Source organism: Oxyura jamaicensis, chromosome 7 (assembly GCF_011077185.1).
Source record: "Oxyura jamaicensis isolate SHBP4307 breed ruddy duck chromosome 7, BPBGC_Ojam_1.0, whole genome shotgun sequence".
NCBI lineage: Eukaryota > Metazoa > Chordata > Aves > Anseriformes > Anatidae > Oxyura > Oxyura jamaicensis.
This window is the reverse complement of record NC_048899.1, coordinates 12,304,657-12,317,818: the sequence shown is the minus strand read 5'-3', so window position 1 is coordinate 12,317,818 and position 13,162 is coordinate 12,304,657. Positions and strand designations below refer to the sequence as shown.

Sequence of the window (13,162 nt, the reverse complement as noted above, 5' to 3'; positions counted from 1 at the left end):
ACCCGGCCGGCAGCTAAACACCACACAGCCGTTCGCTCACCCTCTCCCCTCCCTCTCTGGGATGGGGGAGAGAAACGGGAAAGTGAAGCCTGTGAGTTGAGATACAGTTTATTAAGATAGGAAATAATAATAATAATAATAGTATGTACGAAACAAGTGATGCACAATGCAATTGCTCACCACCCGCTGACCAATGCCCAGCCTATCTCCGAGCAGCCAGCCCCCTCACCCCAGCTAGCCACCCCTATATATTGTTCAGCATGACATCAGGTGGTATGGAATATCCCTTTGGCCAGTTTGGGTCAGCTGTCCTGGGTCTGTCCTGGCGCTTGCTGCAACCCCAGCCTGCCTGCTGGCAGGACAGAGCGAGGAGCTGAAAAGTCCTTGGCTTGGTGTAAGCATTGCTCTGCAACAATTAAAACATCAGCATGTTATCAGCACTTTTCTCATCCTAATCCAAAACATAGCACCCTACAAGCTACTAGGAGGAAAATTAACTCTGTCCTAACTGAAACCAGGACAACCACTCATAGTGCATGTTGCTTGGAAGTAAGAAACTAAGTTATTTCCAAAGGAATTTTGCAGTTTAAATAACATGAGAATGGGAACTCAAAGAAACAATTCAACCCAGGGGAAAATAAGTAGTTTTTAAAAGCTATGCTAGTTTATAAATCAAATCCAAATGTTGTTTTTCCTCTTTTTTTTTTTATTTTTTTTTTATTCAGAACTGAATCAATGAACAGAAGAGGAAGGGATCTGGAAGAAAAAAATAATTTGTTGTTGTTGTTGTTTTAGATACACCTGGTCCACCAGCTGCAGTGAGAATTAAGGAAGTATCAAAAGATTCTGTGACACTTACTTGGGATATTCCAACCATTGATGGTGGAGCCCCAGTCAGCAATTATATAATTGAGAAACGTGAAGCTTCCATGAGAGCTTACAAGACTGTCACTACCAAATGCAGCAAGACATTTTATAGAGTTACTGGACTTCTAGAAGGAGCTTTGTATTATTTCAGAGTACTGCCAGAAAATATTTATGGCATTGGTGAAGCTTGTGAGACATCTGACGCAATACTAGTATCTGATGTACCCATGGTACCACAAAAACTTGAAGTGATTGATACCACTAAGTCAACTGTCACTCTTGCATGGGAGAAACCACCACACGATGGTGGAAGCAGACTGACTGGCTATGTTATTGAGGCTAGCAAAGCTGGAACAGAAAGATGGTTGAAGGTAGTGACAGTGAAACCTACTATTTATGAACATACAATTATCTCTCTCAATGAAGGTGAACAGTACTTGTTCAGGGTCAGAGCACAGAATCAGAAGGGTGTGTCAGAACCACGAGAGATTGTCACAGCAGTGACAGTACAGGACCAAAAAGGTAGGTATCTACTGTTAAAAATAACAGCTGACACCAAATGAATGTGGTATTTATGAAATGGGTAACTTATGAAATGGGTAACAAAAACGTCAATGCTTTTATTTTCTTAGTTCTGCCAACAATTGACCTTGCTGGAATACCTCAGAAAACAATTCATGTACCTGCTGGCAAGCCCATTGAGTTAGCTATTCCAATTGAAGGACGGCCACCTCCAGCTGCATCTTGGTTCTTGTCTGGTTCTAAACTAAAAGAATCAGAACGCATCAAAATGGAGACTGTTGCCAAAATGGCTAAATTAACTGTGCGTGAGACCACCATACATGACACTGGCGAGTATACACTTGAACTGAAGAACACAACTGGAACAGTTACTGATACAATAAAAGTTATAATCCTTGGTAAGAACTTATGCAAGTAATTGTCCATGATCTTTAACTGTCTGAACTTTGTTACCAGTGATATGATTTCTTTCCTCAACATTATTTTTTGGCCTTTAAATTTATTTATTTTTTCATAGACAAACCTGGACCACCCGTTGGACCTATCCGAATTGATGAAATTGATTCAAATTATGTTACCATCTCCTGGGAGCCACCTGAGCTGGATGGTGGAGCTACACTTAGTGGCTATGTGGTAGAACAGCGTGATGCTCACCGTCCTGGATGGCTGCCGGTCTCGGAGTCAGTAACCAGGACAACATACAAGTTCACCAGGCTCGTTGAAGGTGCAGAATATGTATTCCGTGTGGCTGCTACAAACCGCTTTGGAATTGGATCTTATCTGCAGTCTGAAATTATAGAATGCAAGAGTAGAATTCGTAAGTCTACCTTTAAAAATATAAAAATATATATGTACGTGGGCTTATGTAGCCACACAAAAATACAATTTTCTAGATGTAACTACCTCTTCTTTTTCAAATAATATACATTATCATGCACAGTAGTCTTGTTATACTTCCAGGGAACAATGCCATCCACAAACCTGTGCAGGTATTATAGATGCACTGCACAGAACCTGGACAGTAAACTTGGATTTTAAGCTCAGGTCTACAGTTGACCTCGAAAAATTGCTTTACCCTATTATAAAAGCAGGATTACTTCACTGATCTACTACTTTGATATCTGCTGATAAAAATAATTTGATAGGACATTGATATTACCTTGTCCTACATAGTATGTTGCATATCTCTATGTGTAGAACCATCTGGAGCTTTTTTCTCTAATTCTGTATTTTCTTTTTACAGGTATTCCTGGCCCTCCTGGCACTCCAGAAGTGTTTGATGTCTCTCGAGATGGCATGACATTAACTTGGTATCCTCCAGAAGATGATGGTGATTCACAGATTACTGGTTATATTGTGGAACGCAAAGAAGTTAGAGCAGATAGATGGATCCGTGTAAATAAAGTTCCAGTAACTATGACTCGTTACCGTTCCACTGGGTTGGTTGAAGGATTAGAATATGAACACCGGGTCACAGCAATCAATGCCAGAGGTGCTGGGAAACCCAGCCGTCCTTCCAAGACTGCCATTGCCAGGGATCCAATTGGTAAGTAATTTCCTATATTGATTAAGCACATGATAGCAGAATGGAAATGATGCTACTAGAAGTCACTCGTTTTTTGTAATTTGAACATTTATCTGTCTATGAAAATGAATGGCAGGGGAGATTCTGACTGGAAGAAACCAAGGAAAACATATAGGGCAACGTGGAATGAAAGATTTTCACTAATAAGTCCTATTATGACTTAATACAGATCACATGCTAGAAGTTAGCATTTGTTATGTCTTTTAAATGTTCATTAAAAAAATCTCACTGAGCCTCCCCCTCCCCACCCCCCAATCTGGTCTTCTCTTCCAGCTCCTCCAGGTAAACCTCAGAATCCAAGAGTCACTGATACTACAAGAACATCTGTCTCCCTGGCTTGGAGTCCACCAGAAGATGAAGGTGGTTCTAAAGTTACTGGCTACTTAATTGAGATGCAGAAGGTTGATCAATTTGAATGGACCAAATGCAATACTACACCAACGAAGATTCGTGAATATACCTTGACACATCTCCCCCAGGGCGCAGAGTACAGATTCCGTGTGCTAGCCTGTAATGCTGGTGGGCCAGGAGAACCTGCTGAAGTGCCAGGGACAGTCAAAATAACAGAAATGCTTGGTAAGACACTTGTCTTAACTCCCATTGAAAGCTGTCCTAAAGACCTATTTGCCTAAGGGAGGCATATTATCTGTAAAACAGACATAGCATGACATGTTAATTTTCTTTCAGAATATCCTGACTATGAACTTGATGAAAAATACCAGGAAGGTCTCATGGTGAGACAAGGTGGAGTTATCAGGCTTACAATACCCATTAAGGGTAAGCCCATCCCAATATGCAAATGGACGAAAGAAGGACATGACATCAGCAAGAGGGCCATGATTGCAACTTCTGACACTCACACAGAACTTGTGATCAAAGATGCAGAAAGAGAAGATTCTGGCACCTATGATCTGGCACTTGAAAATAAATGTGGCAAAAAAGCTGTGTATATTAAAGTCAGAGTGATTGGCATACCAAATCCACCAGAAGGGCCACTTGAGTATGATGATATACAAGCTCGTTCTGTCAGAGTAAGCTGGAGACCTCCTACAGATGATGGTGGTGCAGATATACTAGGTTATATTGTTGAGAGACGAGAAGTACCAAAGACTGCCTGGTACACTGTTGACTCGAGAGTAAAAGGGACATCATTAGTAGTGAAAGGGCTGAAAGAAAATGTGGAGTATCACTTCCGTGTTTCTGCAGAAAACCATTTTGGTATTAGCAAATCTCTCAAATCTGAAGAACCAGCCATACCAAAGACACCTCTAAGTAAGTCCCCATTTTGTATTTTTAAAATATCTTTTTTACTACTGTTTACTTACTACAGTATGGTTCTAAAAGTGCCATAGTCTATGCAAATGTTTTAATTCTGTCATTATTATTTCTATTATTTATGTTGTTATCATTATTAACAGATCCTCCAGAGCCTCCAAACAACCCACCTGAAGTACTTGATGTCACAAAGAGTTCTGTTAACTTGTCCTGGTCCAGACCTAAAGATGACGGTGGTTCTCGTGTAACCGGCTACTACATTGAACGTAAAGAGACATCTACAGAAAAATGGGTCCGGCATAACAAAACACAGATCACCACTACAATGTACACAGTCACAGGACTTGTTCCAGATGCTGAATATCAGTTCCGTGTCATTGCTCAAAATGATATTGGTGAAAGTGAAGCAAGTCCTGCTTCTGAACCAGTAGTTTGCAAGGATCCATTTGGTAAGAAAATGTTTGCATTAGCAATTAATTGCTTGTGTATAGCAATTTAGTGACATTCAAAGAGGAATTTAACTTCTGTGTATTCTGCAATTTTCAGACAAGCCAAGCCAACCTGGAGAAATTGAGATCACTTCTATATTTAAAGATAGCATTACATTAGAATGGGAACGACCTGAAAGTGATGGTGGCAAAGAAATCCTTGGCTATTGGGTTGAGTATCGACAGTCTGGAGAAAGCACCTGGAAAAAATGCAATAAAGAACGGATCAAGGACAGACAGTTTACAGTAGGAGGTTTACTAGAGGCCACAGAATATGAATTCCGTGTTTTTGCAGAAAACCAGACTGGGCTCAGTAGACCTCGAAGGACTGCTATGGCCGTGAAAACTAAACTAACATGTAAGCAAAAAAAAACCTGTAATATTTACTGTGATATTGCCATGATCTTGTGTTTCATAAACCATGGTGCTGCACTTAATATGCTGTTTCCTTTACATGTTATTTGCCAACGTGACCGTCTTAAAGCACAGCCCAGTCATTCAAATATAAGAGGCACAATTTTAAATAAAGGTTAAATTCCAATACCATAGTAATTTCATCTTCATTATTTTTTAAATGAGGAACATTTCATCTTCATTATTTTTTTAATTTTATTTCTTTTAGCTGGAGAAGCACCTGCCATAAGAAAAGAAATGCAGGATGTTACAACTAAACTGGGTGAAGCAGCTCAACTGACGTGCCAGATTGTTGGGAGACCTCTTCCTGATATTAAATGGTATCGCTTTGGCAAAGAGCTGCTGCAAAGCCGAAAATATAAAATGTCATCTGATGGACGCAACCATACGCTAACAGTAATAACAGATGAACAAGAGGATGAAGGTCTCTACACTTGTATGGCTACTAATGATGTTGGAGAAATTGAAACTAGTGGCAAGCTATTATTGCAGGCTCCTCCTCAGTTCCACCCAGGCTTTCCATTGAAAGAGAAATACTATGCGGGTGCAGGCGGCACCCTCCGCCTCCACGTTGTGTATATTGGTCGACCAGTGCCAGCAATAACTTGGTTCCATGGCAACAAACCTCTGAGAGGATCAGAAACGGTTACTATTGAGAACACAGAACATTATACTCATCTTGCTATTAAGAATGTTCAACACAAAACTCATGCCGGGAAGTACAAAGTGCAACTCAGTAACACATTTGGAACAGTTGACACTGTACTTAATGTGGAAATACAAGGTAATTTTATGTTCAGTATTTTTGTGGAATATTTTATGAAATATTAACTGGCAAAAGAACTAAAAATATGCTGCTTTTTTCTTTTACAGATAAGCCAGATAAACCAATAGGACCAATCATTATAGAGTCTATACTGAAGAACTCTGTGGTGATTAGCTGGAAACCACCGGAGGATGATGGAGGTGCTATGATAACAAACTACATCATAGAGAAACGTGAAGCCAAGGAAGGAACTGAATGGCAACTTGTTTCTTCAAGCATTTCAGGCACAACCTGTAGAATTGTTAACCTAACTGAAAATGCAGGCTATTATTTCCGTGTTTCCGCTCAGAATACATATGGCATTAGTGAAGCACTGGAGGTCTCATCAGTTGTTGTTATGAAGCCTCCATTTGGTAAGTGAACACCAAAATATCCAGTGGTGTATGTCCCTGTAATTACTAAGGCAAGGTCACTTAATCTTTGAATTATTTTTTTCTTTATAGAAAAACCAGGACAACCTGGTCAGCCGGTAGCAAGTGCTGTCACAAAGGATTCTTGTGTTGTTTCATGGAAGCCACCTGCAAGTGATGGAGGGGCAAAGATTAGAACTTACTATCTCGAAAAGCGTGAGAAAAAACAAAACAAGTGGATTTCTGTCACAACAGATGAAATTCGTGAAACAGTCTATTCTGTGAAAGATCTTATTGAAGGTCTTGAGTATGAGTTCCGTGTAAAATGTGAAAATCTAGGTGGTGAAAGCGAGTGGAGTGAGGTATCACAACCAGTCATTCCAAAATCTGATGTACCGATTCAAGCACCACATTTCAAAGAAGAACTAAGAAATCTGAATGTGAAATTTCAAGCTAATGCCACCTTTGTCTGCAAAGTCACTGGTCATCCTAAACCAATTGTCAAGTGGTACAGGCAGGGCAAGGAAATCATGCCAGATGGTGAAAAGATCAAAATACAGGAATTCAAGGGTGGATATCACCAGCTAGTCATAACAAATGTAACGGATGATGATGCTACAGTATATCAAGTTAGAGCTACCAACCAAGGAGGATCTGTGTCTGGCACTGCCTCTTTAGATGTTGAAGGTAGTGAAGGATCTTGATTCCCAAGATAAATTATTTTTAAGTTTGAATATTTAGATTATTGGTGCACTTTTCAGGTGTTTTTGCTCAAATGTTGTTTTTTTCTTCCTCTTTCCTTTCCAGTTCCTGCAAAGATTCACTTGCCGAAGAACCTGGAAGGCATGGGAGCTGTTCATGCCCTCCGAGGAGAAGTAGTGAGCATCAAGATTCCGTTCAGTGGCAAGCCGCACCCCGTGATCACATGGCAGAAGGGACAAGATCTCATTGACACTAATGGACATTACCAAGTCATTGTTACACGATCATTCACATCTCTTGTTTTCCCAAATGGTGTTGACAGAAAAGATGCAGGGTTTTACATTGTTTGTGCCAAAAACAGATTTGGAATTGATCAAAAAACAGTTGAATTAGATGTGGCTGATGTGCCTGACCCACCAAGAGGTCTGAAGGTAACTGACGTTTCAAGGGATTCAGTTAACTTAACCTGGAATGAACCAGCTACAGATGGAGGAAGCAGAATCATAAACTACATTATTGAGAAACGTGCTACAACAGCAGAGAGATGGATTCGTGTTGCACAAGCTCGTGATACACGATACACAGTGGTGAACCTATTTGGCAAGACCACTTACCAGTTCCGCGTAATTGCAGAAAACAAGTTTGGCCAAAGCCAGCCCTCTGAACCTACTGAACCAATTATAACAAAGGAAGATAAGACCAGAATAATGAACTATGATGAAGAAGTTGATGAGACCAGAGAAGTCACCACTGTTAAAGCGGCTCACTATTCTACAAAGGAACTCTATGACAAATACATGATTGCAGAAGAGCTTGGACGTGGGCAGTTTGGCATTGCACACCGCTGTGTTGAGGCAGTCTCAAAAAAGACTTACCTGGCTAAGTTTGTCAAAGTAAAAGGTGCTGACCAAGTTTTGGTAAAGAAGGAAATTTCCATTCTAAACATTGCAAGGCACCGAAATATCCTATATCTTCATGAATCATTTGAGAGCCTGGAAGAATTGGTCATGATCTTTGAATTTATTTCTGGAGTTGACATCTTTGAAAGAATCAGCACTGCTTCATTTGAACTGAATGAAAGAGAAATAGTGAGTTATGTACGGCAGGTCTGTGATGCACTAGAATTTTTACATCGCCACAGCATTGGACATTTTGATATCAGGCCAGACAATATTATTTACTTTACAAGAAGAAGCTCAGTAGTTAAAATTGTTGAATTTGGTCAAGCCAGACAGTTGAAGCCTGGAGACAGCTTTAGACTTCAGTTCACTTCTCCTGAATATTATGCACCTGAAGTACATCATCATGATTTGGTCAGCACAGCAACTGACATGTGGTCAGTTGGTGCTCTAACATATATACTTCTCAGTGGCATTAATCCTTTCATTGCTGAAACAAACCAACAAGTTATTGAAAATATTCTAAATGCTGAATACAGCTTTGATGATGAAGCATTTAAAGATATAAGCATTGAAGCCATGGACTTCATTGATCGCCTACTAGTAAAGGAAAGAAAAGCTCGGATGACAGCTGCTGAAGCACTTAACCATGTGTGGCTAAAACAGCAAACAGAAAAGACCAGCACTAAAGCCATCAAGACCTTAAGACACAGGCGTTACTACCAAACGCTAGTAAAGAAGGAGTGGAACACAGTTGTGTCAGTAGCCCGCATTTCCTGTGGAGGTGCAATTAGATCTCAAAAAGGTGTAACAGTGGCTAAAGTTAAAGTTGCACCAATAGACATTGGTCCTATTGCTGGGCAGATAAACCATACTGTTGCAGAAGAAGGAGGGCATGCCAAATATGTATGTAGGATTGAAAACTATGATCAGTCCACACAAGTCACCTGGTACTTTGGTATGAGGCAATTAGAAAGCAATGAGAAATATGAAATCAAATACGAAGAAGGTGTAGCAACCATGTATGTCAAAGATGTTTCTAAATCGGATGATGGGACCTACAGATGCAAGGTTGTAAATGACTATGGTGAAGACAGCTCTTATGCAGAACTTTTTGTTAAAGGTGTGAGAGAGATTTCTGAGCACTACAGATGCAGAACTATTAGGAAAGTGAAACGCCGGGTTGATACAATGAGACTACTAGAGCGTCCACCAGAATTTACTCTGCCTTTGTATAATCGCACCGCATACATTGGAGAAAATGTCAGGTTTGGTGTAACTATAACAGTCCACCCAGAACCTCGTGTAACATGGTTCAAATCAGGCCAGAAAATCAAACCTGGTGATGATGATAAGAAGTATACTTTTGAATCAGACAAGGGTCTTTACCAACTTGTCATCAATAAAGTCACTGAAGAGGATGATGCGGAATATAGTATTGTGGCACGCAATAAATATGGGGAAGACAGCTGCAAAGCTAAGCTGACTGTAATTCCACATCCGCCTCCAGCAGATGCTACACTAAGGCCGATGTTTAAAAGACTGCTGGCAAATGCTGAATGTCAAGAAGGCCAAAATGTCAGTTTTGAGATCAGGGTATCTGGTGTACCAAAACCAACACTGACATGGGAGAAAGATGGTCAACCTCTGTCCTTTGGCCCTAACTTTGATCTAATTCATGAAGGTTTAGATTACTATGCTTTGCATATCAGAGATACTTTACCAGAAGACAGCGGTTATTACAGAGTTACTGCTACAAACAGTGCTGGATCTACAAGCTGTCAGGCTTATCTAAAAGTTGAACGCTTGAAATATGTCAAACGTGAGTACAAGACTGAAGAAGAGCGGGAGAAGCATGTACAGAGGCAAATTGACAAAACCTTAAGAATGGCAGAAATCCTTTCTGGGGTTGAACCTGTTCCATTGACACAAACAGCACAAGAGGCTCTCAGAGAAGCTGCTATCTTATACAAACCAGCTGTCAGCACTAAGACTGTCAAAGGTGAATATGAAATTAAGAAAGAAGAGAAGAAGGAAGAAAGAAGACTTCGTATGCCATACGAGGTCCCAGAGCCTCGCAAACATGTGCGCACTACTATTGAAGAAGATCAGAACATTAAACACTTTGTGCCTCTGTCAGATATGAAGTGGTACAAGAGGCTACGAGACCAGTATGAAATGCCAGGAAAACTTGAGAGAACTGTTCAGAAACGCCAGAAACGCATACGTCTTTCCAGGTGGGAGCAGTTCTATGTGATGCCACTGCCACGCATTTCTGATCAGTATAAACCTAAGTGGCGCATACCAAAGCTAACACAAGACGATCTTGAGACTGTGAGACCAGCACGTAGGCGTACCCCATCTCCAGATTATGAATTTTACTATAGACCAAGGAGGCGATCACTTGGTGACTTGTCTGATGAGGAACTACTCCTGCCTATTGATGACTATTTAGCAATGAAGAGGACTGAAGAGGAAAGACTGCGCCTTGAAGAGGAGCTTGAGTTAGGCTTTTCTGCTTCACCACCAAGTAGGAGCCCCCCACGCTTTGAATTGTCTTCACTTCGGTATTCTACTGCGGGAGCACAGGTCAGTTCAGAGGAAGAAAGAAGAAGAGAGATGAGGTATTCAAGCTACCACATTCCAATTAAAGCTGAAACTAGTGCAAGCTATGCAGAGCTTCGTCAGCGGCATGACAGGGCTGCCTACAGACCACCAAAACAAAAACAAAGAATAATGGATGAAAGAGAGGATGAAGAATTGCTCCGTCCAGTTGGCACTGCTCAACGGCTCTCTGAGTACAAGAGTGAGCTGGAATATATGGCAGAAGAGGAAAAGAGTAGGCTTAGGAGAAGGAGGGAAAGAGAAATAACTGAGATCACATCAGAAGAAGAAGAAGAAATAGAAATGGTGCAACATGTTCACAGGGAATTTTCACCTCCCTCTAGATTACTAAGAAGAAGAAGATCTCTTTCTCCAACTTACATTGAGTTGATGCGCCCTGTATCTGAGTTAATTAGACCCCGCTCACGGCCTCCTGAAGAAAGTGAGAGAAGATCCCCAACACCAGAGAGAACTCGACCTCGCTCACCTAGCCCAGTTTCTAGTGAAAGATCACTCTCTCGGTTTGAGAGGATGGCAAGATTTGATATATTTTCTCGATATGAATCCATGAAATCTGCTTTGAAAACACAGAAAACTATGGAAAGGAAATATGAAGTTCTAACTCAACAGCCTTTCACACTTGACCATGCTCCCCGCATCACCCTGAGAATGCGCTCACATCGGGTGCCGTGTGGCCATAATACCCGGTTCATTCTGAATGTTCAGTCAAAACCAACTGCTGAAGTGAAGTGGTACCACAATGGTATTGAGCTGCAAGAGAGCAGCAAGATACATTTCACTAATACCAGTGGGGTATTAACTCTGGAGATTCTTGACTGCCATATTGATGATAGTGGAACATACCGGGCTGTATGCACAAACTACAAAGGAGAATGTTCTGATTATGCAACATTAGATGTTACTGGAGGAGACTACACTACATACTCTTCCCAGCGGAGAGATGAAGAAGTACCAAGATCAATTTTACCTGACCTGACAAAAACAGAGGCATATGCAGTCTCCTCATTCAAGAAAGCATCTGCTACAGAAGCAAGTTCTTCAGTAAGAGAGGTCAAATCAGAGATATCAGCAACAAGAGAATCGCTTTTGTCATATGAACACTATGCTGCTTCTGAAGAAAAAATCACTGCAGCAGAAGAAAAATCACTGGAAGAAAGAACTGTACACAAAGCATTTAAAAGCACTCTGCCAGCAACAATCCTTACAAAACCACGATCGATCACAGTTTCTGAAGGAGAGACTGCAAGATTTTCCTGTGACGTTGATGGTGAACCAGCACCAACAATAACATGGTTCCGTGCAGGTCAACCTATTGTTTCTTCAAGGCGCTTCCAAGTAACACGCGCACAGTACAAGTCTACTTTTGAAATTTCCTTGGTCCAGATGTCAGATGAGGGGAGTTATACTGTTGTGGTGGAAAACTCAGAAGGAAGACAGGAAGCACACTTTACTTTGACCATTCAAAGAGCAAAAGTTCCTGAAAAAACAATTACATCACCTCCGAGAATCAAATCTCCTGAGCCCCGCGTAAAGTCTCCGGAACCAGTTAAGTCTCCAAAACGAGTGAAATCTCCCGAACCCATCAGTAGCTCCCCAAAAGCAAAGTCACCGCCTGCAGATAAAACAGTACCAACAGAGAAAGTACAATTACCAACTGCTTCTCCTCCAAAGATAAAACAACAGCTGAAAGCAGAAACTCTTGGAGATAAGGTAAAGTTATCCTGTGCAGTTGAAAGCAGTGTTTTAAGTGTCAGAGAAGTGGCTTGGTATAAGGATGGCAAAAAACTGAAAGAAGACCATCATTTCAAGTTTCATTATGCAGCAGATGGCACCTATGAGCTCAAGATCCATGACCTCATGGAATCTGATAAAGGAGAATACACCTGTGAAATTACTGGGGAAGGAGGCGTTTCAAAAACTAACTTCCAGTTTACTGGACAAGTATTTAGAAATATCCATTCCCAGATAAGAGGGGTATCATCTGAAACTCGTAAATCAGTTCAGAAAGAAGATGAAGTACTTACAGTTTCTACCCAGAAGAAATCATCAGTGGCAACTGAAGAAAAAGCAGCAATTCAAGAAGTCATTAAAAAGTCAATTGTTACTGAAGATGTCAAACAATTGAAAGCAGAAATTAGAGCTTCTTCAACTCAAATGACAGTGTCTGAAGGACAAAAAGTGACTTTGAAAGCCAGCATTCCTGGTGCCTCTGAAGTAAAATGGGTGCTGAATGGAATGGAGCTAAGAAATTCAGATGATTACAGATACGGTGTTTCTGGAAGTGATCACACACTAACTATCAAGAAGGCTAGCAATAAAGATGAAGGTATACTCACCTGTGAAGGTAAAACTGACGAGGGCATTATTAAATGCCAGTATGTTCTTACCTTTTCTAAAGAGCACTCAAATGAACCAGCATTTATCATGCAACCTAAGTCTCAAAATGTCAATGAAGGACAAGATGTATTGTTCACCTGTGAAGTTTCTGGGGATCCTTCTCCTGAAATTGAGTGGTTTAAGAATAATCAACCTGTAAGTATTTGCTTAAGGTATTTACTTGAAAATTTAGAATTTTTCATAAATCTGATCTTAATGAAACATTTTTTTCC

The 13,162-nt window shown here is 40.7% G+C and overlaps 1 protein-coding gene across 1 annotated transcript in view; it reads left to right on the top strand.

The window, feature by feature from the left end:
• Window positions 1-13,162, top strand: part of LOC118169716 (titin-like) — a 241,538-nt gene that overhangs the window by 225,557 nt on the left and 2,819 nt on the right. The window contains exons 293-304 of the mRNA XM_035331227.1: window positions 796-1,389; window positions 1,500-1,787; window positions 1,907-2,206; window positions 2,633-2,935; window positions 3,248-3,550; window positions 3,662-4,246; window positions 4,393-4,698; window positions 4,796-5,095; window positions 5,360-5,935; window positions 6,025-6,330; window positions 6,421-7,014; window positions 7,135-13,085. Coding sequence (XP_035187118.1) covers window positions 796-1,389; window positions 1,500-1,787; window positions 1,907-2,206; window positions 2,633-2,935; window positions 3,248-3,550; window positions 3,662-4,246; window positions 4,393-4,698; window positions 4,796-5,095; window positions 5,360-5,935; window positions 6,025-6,330; window positions 6,421-7,014; window positions 7,135-13,085 — 10,406 coding nt within the window. The remainder of the gene's footprint in view (window positions 1-795; window positions 1,390-1,499; window positions 1,788-1,906; window positions 2,207-2,632; window positions 2,936-3,247; window positions 3,551-3,661; window positions 4,247-4,392; window positions 4,699-4,795; window positions 5,096-5,359; window positions 5,936-6,024; window positions 6,331-6,420; window positions 7,015-7,134; window positions 13,086-13,162) is intronic.